This window comes from Chrysochloris asiatica, unplaced genomic scaffold, assembly GCF_000296735.1.
Source record: "Chrysochloris asiatica unplaced genomic scaffold, ChrAsi1.0 scaffold00002, whole genome shotgun sequence".
Classification (NCBI taxonomy): domain Eukaryota; kingdom Metazoa; phylum Chordata; class Mammalia; order Afrosoricida; family Chrysochloridae; genus Chrysochloris; species Chrysochloris asiatica.
In genome coordinates, this window is record NW_006408520.1 from 45727845 (window position 1) to 45741476 (window position 13632).

The 13632-nt window shown below is 35.9% G+C and overlaps 1 protein-coding gene across 1 annotated transcript in view; it reads right to left on the minus strand.

Moving 5' to 3' along the window:
* Window positions 1-13632, minus strand: part of GIPC2 (GIPC PDZ domain containing family, member 2) — a 123827-nt gene that overhangs the window by 66473 nt on the left and 43722 nt on the right. Inside the window, exon 2 of the mRNA XM_006831083.1 lies at window positions 3661-3846. Within this exon, the coding sequence (XP_006831146.1) occupies window positions 3661-3846 (186 nt within the window). The remainder of the gene's footprint in view (window positions 1-3660; window positions 3847-13632) is intronic.

Here is a 13632-nt window from a genome sequence, read left to right on the forward strand (position 1 = left end):
CCCCAGTAGGTTTTCAACTTAGAAATCTTTACCAAAGCATACTGCCACATCGTTCTCCCACAGAGGTGCTTTTGGGTTAAAACCACTGATATTTAGGCTAGTAGTTGTGTACTTTAACCACTGCACCACAAAGTCTCCTCTTATTTTGTCACCACTAATAAATATAAAGCAAGGAAACCACCACTTTCAAAATCTGACTTTATTTTATTATAAATGTATGTTAGCCTTATATAGCTAGAAGAAACAACAGTAACCACAACACACTACTCAGTAAAACTGAAGTTTCTAAACTGTTATAGCAAAATAAATGTCAATTTAAATAAGTATCTTTTTTAAAATGATAAAACTTATTAAATACTGTTAAACAACCATTCTTAAGCCACTGAGAGAATTAAAGAAAAAAAAATCTATAACTTTGATCCTGTTCTTAATTTGTATTCTAATTTATTGTTTAATCAACTATAAGAAACAAATTTCAATGTCCTCATATATATTACTTTTAATTTTAAGACATTGTTATAATTTTCTTTGAAATCAGAATTATATACAATTAACAAAGTGAAAGATTTTAAAGACTGGAACAAACTTTATCAGTGATAATTAAAAGTCAGAGTAACAGGAACCTAGTGTTTCCCAGGCCTGTGAGTAGTCACAGAGGTCATCAGAAGGGTATACAGGCAGAATAAGAAAAGGCAGTTACCAGAGAGAAGTCTAAATGGGCACAAGAGAAAATTCAAAGCATAAGTAATTATCAGAGGCAGTAGATCAAAGATCTAGAATGAGGAGACAGGATGATATCAGAAACTTACAGAAGGGCATCATAAAAGGAGCTGGACATAGAAACCAAAGTTGGAGAACAATGAATACGCATTCTATGGATTTCCTGTGCCTTTTAAGGATAGGTAACCTTCTAAGGGTAGTCTGCTAAGGGCTACAACATGAAGTAGCAACTTAGACAAATTTCTGAAATCTAATCTAACATACTTAATAACCAAACAATAAGATTAATAAACAATAATTTAGAGGTTAATAATGTTGATAAATGTGCTACTCAGCAACAAAAGGTTAAAAGGCAGAAAAAAGATATATTAATTAATAAGGGAAATTTTACTTATATTTACTGGGTCACATTTATATTACTCTCTATAACATTTATTAATTTCCTCTTACTTGGCTTTCCAACTTAATGTTGCAAAGGGCAGAAAGAATTTATTATTAAATATTTTTGGAAGAAATAATTTACTTTAATAAACTTAAATGTCCCATTGCAGATCATTATTATAATATCTTCCATAACATTCATCCTATATATTTACAGAACTCCATCTTCTCATCACAGACATCAGCAGAACCCTATGGTTCATCTTACCCTCCTCAAAACCTTGAGCAGGAGACACAATGGTTGTTTGAGTTACATGCCCTACAGTCATACTTAGCAACTTTTAGATCTGTGTTGTTGGTCCTTCCAACACTGTCCTCAAACTTCATTCATAATAATAAACTAACATTCAATAACAATCCTTATTAGTAGCAAATGTTGTTATTGTTGTTAAGTGCCATTGAGTCAGTTCTGACCCATGGCGACCCTTATAGGGTTTCCAAGGAGCAACTGGTGAGCTTGAACCACCGACCTTGCAGTTCAAACTACTTTGCAGTCTGATGCATTAGCCCACAGTGCCACACCAGGACTAGAGTGAATGGGCATAATGCAATGAAAGAATAATAAAAACAATATTACAAAATGGCAAAAATTGGTGAATCTGGATAAAGCTTATTGGAGTTCATTGTATTATTATTGTACTTTTATATAAATCTAAAATTGTTTCCAAAACATATTTTTGATCATATTAATCTTGTGTACAGTATAATATTCAGTTATCTTCTAAGTTCAACCATATGTTGGCAAATTGACTTATGCTCCACTTTCTCCTTTGACACTATATTCACTGTGTCTCCACAGGGATAGTGACTAGTACTCTGAGGCAAGCACATGTTTGACACAACATTTAAAAATATACATCTTTTAAAAATATAGAAACACAAGCTTTGATCATCAGAGGACAAGTCTAGGAAATTCAAGTATGTTCGCAAAGTTTCCACGCCCTTCTCTGCTAACATTAGAAAGGCATTGCTACATGTGTTCATGACCTGAGCTTCCCCTGGTTAATCACATGTGACTTTCCCAACTTGCAGATTTTCCATTTGGTCACCTTCTCAACCTTCAGCACAGTCATATCTTTTGCAGAGCTAAAAATAGCCAATCTATCAAGTGGGAAGTTAAATAAAGTACCATTCACAATTAAGCAGATAACGTTCCCAAGACTATTTCTTCAGCGGTGACAATGTAAAAGAAAATGAAGAATTTAGTTAAATAAAGACATGAAACTTGCTCTTTGGCATGAAGTCTAACATTCATTCTTATTATTATTGTTAGGAATGTTGGTTTTGAGGAAGATCACTTGGATTCAAATCCTGAACTGGTCCAGTTGTATAACTTTGGACAAGGTACTTGACCTTTCTAATCCTGATGCTATAGCTGCCACAGAAAAAATGCTAATAGTATCTGCTCATGCATAAATACCACAGACATCTTGTTGAGTAAAAATAAGCCAGAAACAGTAGGGTACATAATATATAACTCCACTTATGCATACAGAGCAAGCAAAACTATGGTCATAAAGATCAAATCATATATTTAGGGGGTGAAGAATACTGACAGATAAGGGATGCAAAAGAGTTTTTAGGGAGATACAAATGCTCTATACTTTCATCTGGGTAGTAGTTATACAGACGTGTATATATAAATTTTTACTGAGCTGTCCATTAAAAATGTGTACATTTTAACTTGAAAGATTAGATCGGAAACTTAGAAGGCAGTGAGTTTATGTTAACGTGGGAAAAACAACTCAATGTCATTGAAATGTACATGTGGAAAGTGTTGAATTGGCATAATTTTTTTAATTTGTGAATTTTGACCATTAGTTACAACTAAATAAAAAGTAAAAAAGAAAAAAGCATAATATTATCACAAGGATTACATGAAAAAACACATGCATAGCTCCGAGTACATGGTAAGTACTATTGTTGTTACAATAACACATCAGTTAGTGTTAAGAGATGAGCTTGTTTCTTTCTGCCATTCCACAACTCTTATAATTTTTCACATCATTTTCAAACTTCTTTTTCTTGCCTATACAGCTCTGTACATTGCTGTTTGCATTTAAATAAAGAATAATGCAGAAGAGCATTTTTTTTTAAGTATTAAATAATGAAATCCAAAATAAATGCAGTTGGAGGTAATACTGTATCAGTGGAAATCAACATGGAAGTTATCAGACATCAATAAACTACAGACCTGGAAGAGCTTACATGGGCAATGAGTAGAGACCAGGGTCAGATTTGCCTTTGCAGTAAGTTCTAAATACCAGAGAAAGTTTCAACTGAAGGCTCAGAAAGTCAAAAAGATGGTGAACAAGAGATGATATGTTAGAAGCATTTTAAATTAAAGTACAATATTACCAATCCATCCTTTACTACTGAGGGACTCACTCTGAAGATGTTTTTTGGGTTTGTTTTTTTTAACTTTCTTTGATACACTAGCTTTTCTTACATGTTACTCTCAGAACACATAGTTATTTAAAAAAAAAAAAAAAAACCTACCTTGATAAAAGCAAATCCAACACCATTGTCTGTAATGGTAAGACCAAGTGAATCCTCAGATTTATATACATTCACTTCTTTTTTTATTCCTTTCACATGGGCAAAAATGAAATCTTCAAGACCGATTTGTACTCCTAAGAGTTTTTCCATGTCAACTTTTGGTGTGTTTAAAGTACAGTACAAAATCTGCAAAGAGAACAATACATATTTTAGATCAAATACCATCAAGAAAACATTCTGATCATTAATTAATGTATTCACTAGAAATTGATTGAATTAAACTGTCTCTAATTCACTAGTTAAGTGGCTACATCATATGTTGGTTAGGAAAAATCTGGTACATATTTTCTTTGAATAGCATTTTGGTTGTTACGTGGCATCGAGATACATAGCAAGGAGCCACTGGTGGGTGGGTTTGAACCACTGACGTTGTGGTTAGCAGTCCAGTGCTTATTCTACAGTGCCATACCACAGCTCTTAAAGAGCAGTAGGCAACATGTACTGGGGAGTCCTAGTGGCACAGGGCTCCCCAACACATATTGCCTAATGTTATTAGTGTTCAGCTGCTAACCAAAAGGTCAGCAGTATAAACCTGCCAGTCACTGCAGGAGAAAAATGTGGCATTTTGCTTCTGTAAAGATTACAGCCTTGGAACTCCTATGGGATAGTTCTATTTTGCCCTGCAGGATCATAATGAGTTAGGATCTGGTCAACAGTAATGGATAACATGCCTTGTGCTAGCACTCTACAATTATTAGTAATCTTCACAATAATATTATAAAGTACATTATTATTCTCATTTTCTTATTCTTAGGTTCCGTTGAGTCGATTCTGATTCATAACAACTTTATGTATAACAGAACAAAATGTTACCTGTGCCATCCTCAGAATTGTTGCTATGTTTGAGCCAATTTTTACAATCAGTGTGTCAATCCATGTTCTTTGCTTATTGTTTACATTGCCTACCAAAATGAAATTGAAGTCTAGTAAGATTAAGTACCATGGACTGCCAAAAGAACAAATAGATCTGTGTTGGAAGAAGTACAGTCATAGTACTCCTTGAAAGCCAGGATGGCCAGACTTCATCTTTCATACTTCGGACATATTATCAGGAGGGGCCAGTTACTAGAGAAAAATATCATGTTTGGAAAAGTGGAGGGTCAGAGACAATGGAGAAGACCCCCAAAGAGATGGATTGGTACAATGGCTGCATCAGTGGGTTCAAACATAGCAATGATTGTGGGGTTGGTCCAGGATCAGGCAGTGTTTTGTTCTGTCATGCATAGGGCTGCTATGAACCAGGACCAACTCAAAAGCACCTAACAACAACAACAACAACAACAACAAAACAAGATTAAGTAATTTGCCTAAGCTCACAAAGTCAGTACTTGTCAGAAAGCCAGGGTTCCTCAACATCAATAAGGCTAAACCTCCTGTTACATACCATTTAAAATTCTGAAATGGAAGGTTGTATTCCCAAAGGTAAGGTCATGATACCTATGTTGTTATTGTTGCTGTTGGTAAGTGCTGTAAGTTCTTACTCATAGTGACACTGTACAGGGTTTCTGAAGAGCGGCTAGTGGGTTTGAACTGCCAACCTTGCAGTTAGCAGCTGGTGCTTATCCTACAGTTTCCACACCAGCACTCATCATACCTATTGTTGTTGTTGTCAGGTGTCATCAAGTCAATTACAACTCACTAAAATTTGTAGTGCTACTCTTAAATCTGTCAGTCATAATATGGGTAATTTGTGAAGTCAAATACAAAATTATGAAAGAGGATAAGAAGGAAGGGTAAAGAACATGTCATTGGTTAAACTATTAAGTTCAACAAACATTTATTGATAACCTTCTATGTATCAAATCAAAAAACTGACATTTTAATATAGCTGTTTTATAGCAAAATAAAACTTTTTTAAAAATTTATTATCAACTAATATTTACCATAGGTATTGCTAGTCCTATCTTTACTCCTGGATCCTATTTCATCGCTCACTGGCACCCCTCTCTCTCTATCCCTGAGTTTTACATCATTCCAAACTACAACATGAAACTTGAGTCTTCACACCTCCGTACTCATGAAGTTCAGAAACTGAGTGCAATTATTTCTCGAATTGCATTTTAGGCTATATCAAAATGGTTCTGAATTTAAAAGGCCTTTGTAAAATAACATGTCTAGTACTCAGGCCTGAAAGGAGCCCTGGTGGCACTGTAGGATAAGCACAGGACTGCTAACTTCAATGTCAACAGTTCAAATCCACCAGTGGCTCTGCTGGAGAAAGATGAGGTCATCTACTCCTGTGAAGAGTTACAGTCTTGGAAACCATGCATAGGCTTGACATAAGTCTGAATCAACTTAAGACAGTGAGTTGGTGAGGTGCTTACAAGCACAAAGTCAGTGGTTCAAACCCACCAGTCACTCCTTGTAAACACTATACAGGGTTGCTATGAATCAAAATTGACTCACCAGCACTTAACAACAAGTACTCTTGTCAGATTTTGAACCGGAGACTACAGAATCAATGATAAATAAAGCACATTATATGTCCTCTGAAAACTCAGTCTATAGGGACAGGCAAAAATGTGAATTTAGTAAGATCAATTTAGTATAAAGACATATGCTCTAGAGCAAAAATAGACACACGGTTTCAAAGGAGCCTAAAGAAAGAGCATCTAAGAGGTTCAGGTAAAGCTTTCAGGAAAAGATGACTCCTGCACCTGAATTAGAAGCAGGACTAAGTAAATGAGTAAAGGAAAGAGGGAAGGACATTTCAGGTAAGGAAAAAAACAGCTGTTCAGATACACCCACACAAGCAATGTGTCTCAATTACTTCAATAAAACTGAAGCTCCAAGATTGAGGAAAAGTGGGTAGAGAAATGAACACTATTTCCTGGACATCAAAAAATCATTGAGGTAAAAAGAAAAAGCCAAGGCTTGAAAATAACCTATCTTCAACATTAATTTGAATTTGTATATCCCAGCTTCAAGTGAAAGTGAAGAAGTTAAAACAAATCCACAAGAGCCAAAGTATGACTTTGCCTATATCCCACCTGAATTTACATACCAACTAAAAAAATAGATTCAACTGATTGAGCATTAATAATTGATGATCAGATGAGTTGTAGGATAACATATACAATATCATACATGAGGAAACAAAAGATCATTAACAAGACAGAAAAAAAAGAAATAAGACCAAAATGGATGTCAGAAGACTTTCAAACTTGCTCTTGAATACAGAGTAGCTAAGGCAAAAAGAAAAAAATGATGAAGTAAAAAAGTTAAATAGAAATTTTCAAAGCAGTAATGGACTCAAGTGTAACAATCGTAAAGATGGCACTAGACCGGACAGTGTTGCATGCTGTTATGCATATAGTCACTATGAGCTGTAACCAACTCAACAATACCTAGCAAAACCAACAATGGGCTAAATACTAAATGAGACAGGAAGCATCAAAAGGTGCAAGGAATACAGACTCACTGTACCAAAAAGATTGGTTGATGTTTAACCCTTTCAAGAAGTAGCATATGATCAAGAACCAACAGTATTGAAGGAAGAAGTCCAAGCTATACTGAAAACATTGGTGAAAAACTAGATTATAAGAATTGAACAAATAAAAATTGAAATACTTCAACAAACTGATGCAGCACTAAAGGTGCTCATTCATCTATTCCAAGAAATTTGGAAGATGCCTATCTTGCTAACTGACTGGGAGAAATCCTTATTTGGGCTGACTCCAAAGAAAGGTGATCCAAAAGAATGTAGAAATTATTAAACAATATCATTAATATCACATGTAAGCAAAATGCTGCTGCTAAAATTAAAAAATGTTTGCAGTCCATCAACAGGAAACTACCAGAAATTCAGGCCAGATTCAGAAAAGGATGTGAAACAAGGGATGTCAGGTAGATACTGGCTGAAAGTAAAAATATTTACATGTGTTTTACTGACTCTGAAAAAGCATTTTCCATCTTAAACCATAGGGTGGTTTGGTGGAAGAGACCCCATCCTCAGTTCCATTGAGAATGAATCCTGATTAAGGCAAAAATCAGTTAATAAGTAACTCATAATTCAAGACAACACAACTCAAAAAAATTTGTTGGACTTTATAAAGAAAGAATCTTCTTTTCTATTGAAGTTACTGAAAAGGTTGCTTTCTCTCAAGCTCTGGATGATACGAAGTCTAAAACTACTGCAACATCACCACAAACATTGGGGGTGGGGGGGGGGAAGCCTCAGGGCAAAGCAGACACATGGAGGAGGGCAGAACTTCTAGATCAAATCTTACCAACAGGCAGTGGTCACTAGATGTTGTCCATTATTTTCCCCTTTTAATAGAACTCTTGTTTTGCCCCTGTAGCTACACTTTCCCCTGTGCCTTGGAGGAAACTGATCTATATCCCTTGTCTCAAATATAAAACATTCCTAGTTTATGTTAGTCATAGTACTTCCATTTCCCTAGCCAGTGGTGGTTTGAAAAGAGGCATGTGACCCAATCCTGACAGATAAGACATGAAAGGAAGATGTCCAAAAAGCTTTTTTTTAAAAAAAAAAAAAACTTTTTATTGTGAATTGAGTGAAGGTTTACAGAGCAGATCATCATTTTACATTCAACAAATCATAGACTTCGTTTCCTCTCAAGAACAGAAGTACATAGTGTTAACTAACTGTTAGTGGCGGGAATTGCATTCATTATCAGGAAAGAAGGGTACATTTTTATCCAGTAAGTAAGCATCCCACTCCTGACTTTCTTATGAGTAACTCCAAAAAGCTTCCTGGGAAATATTTTTTTCACTGCTAAGAAAGAAACATGGTATGAGAGAGACCCTTTCTTCCTCTGGGTGTTGCCATTTCTGGATGTGATCTAGAAACTTCCACCACCATCTTAAAACCAGAAGATGAAGATACAAATGCCAAGAAAGGCAAGCAAAGAGATGGACTAAGCCTAGGTCCTTGATGACATTTGTGAGTCGTTTTGTTACTCAACTCTGGAGACCAATGCAACTTTTATGTAAAACAATAAATTATTTTATTTTAGCTAGTTTGAGAGAGTTGTTTTCTTTTATTTGCAATTTAAAACATCCTATTTGATGTTTTTAGTTATATGAGCCAATAATTTCAACATTTTAGGTTAGGTTTCATGTTGCTCTCAACTTAAAGAGTCCTAACTAATACAGTACCTTGTATCTTCATAATTCTTCACTGCATAAAAGTTCTTCCTACCTACTAGCTCATCTACCACTTATCTGTTGAGGGGGGTTACATGTTGTTATGATGTTGAAGAGATGTCAGTAAAGCTTCCAGATGAACTAGGAAGAAAGACCTGGTGATCTACTTCAATTAAAACTATAGGGATCACAACAGGTCTATCTACAACTGAATCATGGGGATGTGACAGACCAGGCAACATCTCTGTCCTTTGTGCATGGAGTCACCATGAATTTAAGACCAACTTCAAGGCAGCTAACAACTTAATCTGTACGAATCATCTTTAAGGTGCATGGTGAAATGCTGTTACATTCAATGCATTGAAGTGTTATGTCATCCTTATCCTAATTCATGGAGTCCTGGTGTGGCATTGTAGAATAAGCACTGGACCTCAAAGGTCTGCTTGAACTGCAAGGCTGGTAGCTCAAATTCACCCGCCACTCCTTGTAAACTCTAATCAGGGTCACTATGAGTCAGCACCGACTCAACAGTACTTAACGACAACATCCTAATTCATACCCCATCCCCTGTAGAAAAAAAAAAAATCAGGTAGTGCCTCTCCCTTACTTGCAGTATTAGAAAAGTAAATGGGTATCTAAAGAGGAGCTGCCCTTATTCTCCTCATAGTTGTTTTTGAAGGTTGAAAAAAAAAAAAAGAAAACAAAAACAGAGACTAAGAGGTAAGAGACGTGGAATTCTATATCCGTTGCTCAGTGGACTTGGTCCAATCATTTGATCGCCCTGATCCTTATGCAAACCATGGCTTTAGTAAATCTTGGTTCATATCACAGGATTGTTGTAAAAACTCAATCAAAGTCCACATGAAGTATAAAATTACTTTGTAAATTTAAAAATAAAAATCCTATTCAAAAGTTTTTATTATTCCTGGAATATGGGTGTTTCTTAGACAATACTAATAATATTTCTTGGGTAATACTATGCTTAACAGCTTCTTAAATTACATGACTTTTCCTGATGATACCTGATGATGACTTTGCTTCTTTTTAATATCAAAACCTGGATGAATTTCATTTTCCCCTATCAAGTATGATAAAAATCTGAACCATTGCACAAAGCCATTATTTAAATTCATATTGCTTTTTCTCTGACAGCACCATTATATATTCAATAAAGGTACTTTGAGAATAGGGTTAAAGAAATCATTTGACAATAGTGCTTTAAAAGATATTCTGGTCTACAAACAGATTAACAATTGTTTCCAAAAACACATGTTTGACAGATCTCAAGAAGAAATTATAGGATTATGTAGCTGGAATTACGTTATTTGTGGATGTGAATTACCTCTTATAGTTACCTAGAGTAGCAGTATTACTAAATATTTTAATACAACTACTTTCCTGTATCTCAGTATATCCCAAGAATATTGTTTACTATTTACATTCTAAAATAATCATTATAAAACTATCAGTTAATAGAAAACAAATAAAATTATCAGCCAATGTTATAATAGAAATTAAAGAGAAGTACATAATAAAAAACTTGTTTTTGTTAAGTGTCATTAAGTCAGTTCTAACCCATAGTGACCGTATATGGTTTCTGAGGCCCTCCCCCCTCCCCAGTGATTGCAACCTTCTCCATACAACAGCACTTATCCTGCTTCCCCTCTGTAGTTCCTATTTTTCCATTCCACCCATCTTCCTATACCTTCTCAACGTTGTCCTTAGGTAAATGTTGCCTTTTTGATTTTGAATATTTGACCATTCCATGGTAAATATACTTCACTAGTGTTGTTATCCCTCCTATATATCTATCTACCGCTTGTCTAAAAATTGGGCCATGAGGGTCAGTTCCTTTGTAGACCTGAGGAACCTCAGGTTCCTCTAGTCTCTGACTAGTAAGCTTTTTAAATTTTAGTAATTTTGAGTTTTGTTCCACATTTGCTGCCATTCTATCTGGGACCTTTTAAGGTGATCCTTTCAGAGTAGTTGCTAGTGGTAGCTAGTCACCAACTAGTTCTTCTGGTGTCTGAGACTTGGAGACTGATATTCACATGTTCCATTAGTTTGTCAGACTAATTGAATCTAAGCCTCTTCAATTCTCATCTCTTTTTCTTCAATACATGGAGAGATTAATAGCTGCATCTTAGACAGCCACTCATGAGCTTTTAAGAACCTAGACACTATTCACCAAAGTAGGAGGTAGAACATCATCTTTCTGGACTTTGCGATGTCACTTGACCATGGTATCCTTGAGACTATGATTCTGAGTCCCAGACCCAGCAACTCATTGCCTTAAGATGTTTGATAATATCTATGACGTTTTCATCATTTTGCCCTCTCTGTGGCACTGTAGGACAAGCACTCAACCACAGGTCAGTTTGAACTGCAAGGTCAGAGGTTCAAACTCACCCACCACTCCACAGAAACCCTAAACAGGGTCACTATGGGTCAAAATCGATTCAATAGCACTTAACAATAGCAACAACAATGTTCCACCACATTCTCAGTTGTGTTTGCAGAAAAGGTAAATGCTCATGTATAAATATCCTCTTTCAAACTCTTATATATTTGTGGGATGCATATACCCCACTCTTTCTGTGTCTTTGTCCATGTATCTACCCACAGAACACTATGGCAAGACTGTTTAAATCTTTGCAGGAGCAGAAATTTTTATATTTCATCCAAGGAACAGCTGGAGGACTCAAACTGCTGACCTCATGCTTCACAGTTGAGTGCTAATCTTGCAGAATCACTGCTCTCCCAGTAAAACCTAGTAACTAACAAAACCACACTTTCATCAGGAGTTAATACCACATCTTCATACACAGGAAAACAACTCTGATTATGTTGCTGTGGCATTGTGGGTTAATGCGCCAGACTGCAAAGCCATTTGAACTGCAAGGTCAGCAGTTCAAGCTTACCAGCTGTTCCTCGGAAACCCTACTTAGTGTCACTATGGGTTAGAATTGACTTGACAGCACTTAACAACAACAAGGGTCATTACAGGTAGAGAAATTAATACCACTATTATTCAAATTTACACACCAACCAGGGAGGATGAAATAGAAGAATTCTTCCAAATTCTTTAATATGAAATTGATCAAACATGCAATCAAGATGTACTAATCATTACTAGTGATTCGAATGCAAAGGTTGGGAGCAAAGGGGAAGGATCAGTAGTTGGAAAATACAGCCTTGGTGATAGAAATGATGCTGGAGATCACATGATAGAATTCTGCAAAACCAATGATTTGTTAATTTCAAATACTTTCTCTAGACAGTTTAGCATAAGAAATGATTATACACATGTACCTTACCAGATGGAATACACAGAAATCAAATTGACTATATCTGCAGAAAGAGATGGTGGAAAAGCTCTATATCACCAGTCAAAACAAGGCCAGGAGCAGATTGTGGAACAGACCATTAATTGCTCACATGCAAATTCAAATTGAAGTTGAAGAAAATGAAAACAAGCCCATGAGAGCCAAAGTATGACCTTCAATATATCCCACCTGAATTTAGAGACCATCTGAAGAACAGATTTGATACATTAAACACTAAAGACCAAAGACCAGAAGAGTTGTGGGATGACATTAAGAACATCAGACATGAAGAAAGCAAAAATTCATTAAGAAGGAAAGAAAGAAGGAAAAGGTCAAAACGGATGTCAGAAGAGACACTGAAACTTGCTCTCCAAAATAGAGATGCTAAAACAAATGGAAGAAAAGAGGCGGTACAAGAGCTGAACAGAAAATATCAAAGGTCAACTCAAGAAGACAAAATCAAATATTACAACAAAATGTGCAAAGATCTGGGGTCAGAAAACCAAAAAGGAAAAACACACTCAGCATTTCTCAAGCTAGGGGGAACTGAAGAAAAAATTCAAGCCTTGACCTCTGTTATTGAAGGCTTCTCTGGGCAAATAATTGAATAATGCAGAAAGCATCAAAAGAAGATGGAAGGAATACAGAGAGTCACTATACCAAAATGGCTGATGTTCAACCGTTTCAAGAGGTAGCATATGATCAAGAGCCAATGATATTTAAGGAAGAAGTCCACGGTGCATTGAAGGAATTGGCAAAGAACAAGCTTCCAGGAATTGATAGAATAAAAATTGAAATATTTCCAGAAAGTGAGGTGGCACTGGAAGCACTCACTCATCCATGCCAAGGAATTTGGAAGACAACTATCTGGCCAACTGTTTGGAAGAGATCTATATTTGTGCCCATTCCAAAGAGAGGTGATCCATTGGAATATGGGAATCATCGGATAATATCTGTGATATCCCATGTGAGTAAAGCTTTACTAAAGGTAATACAGAAATGGCTCAAGCATACATTGACAGAGAACTTCCAGAGGTTCAAGCCAGATTCAGAAGAGGACATGGAATAGGAGATATCATTGCTGCTGTCCAATGGGTCTTGGTTGAAAGTAGAGAATACTAGAAAGATGTTTACCTGTGCTTCATTGACTACACAAAGGCTTTCAATTGTGTGGATCATGACAAGCTATGGACAACATTGCGAAGCATGAGTATTCTGGAACATTTAATTGTGCTCATGAGGAATCTGTAACTGGACCAAAAGGCAGTTTTTCCAACAGAATATGGAAACACTGAATGGTTTAAAATTAAGAAAAGTGTGTGACAGTCTTGTATTCTTTCACCATACTTATTCAACTTGTATGCTAAGCAAATAATCTAAGAAGCTGGGTTCTATGAAGAAAAACATGGCATCATGATTGGAGGAAGACTCATTAACAACCTGCGATATGCAGATGATGCAACCTTGCTTGCTGAAA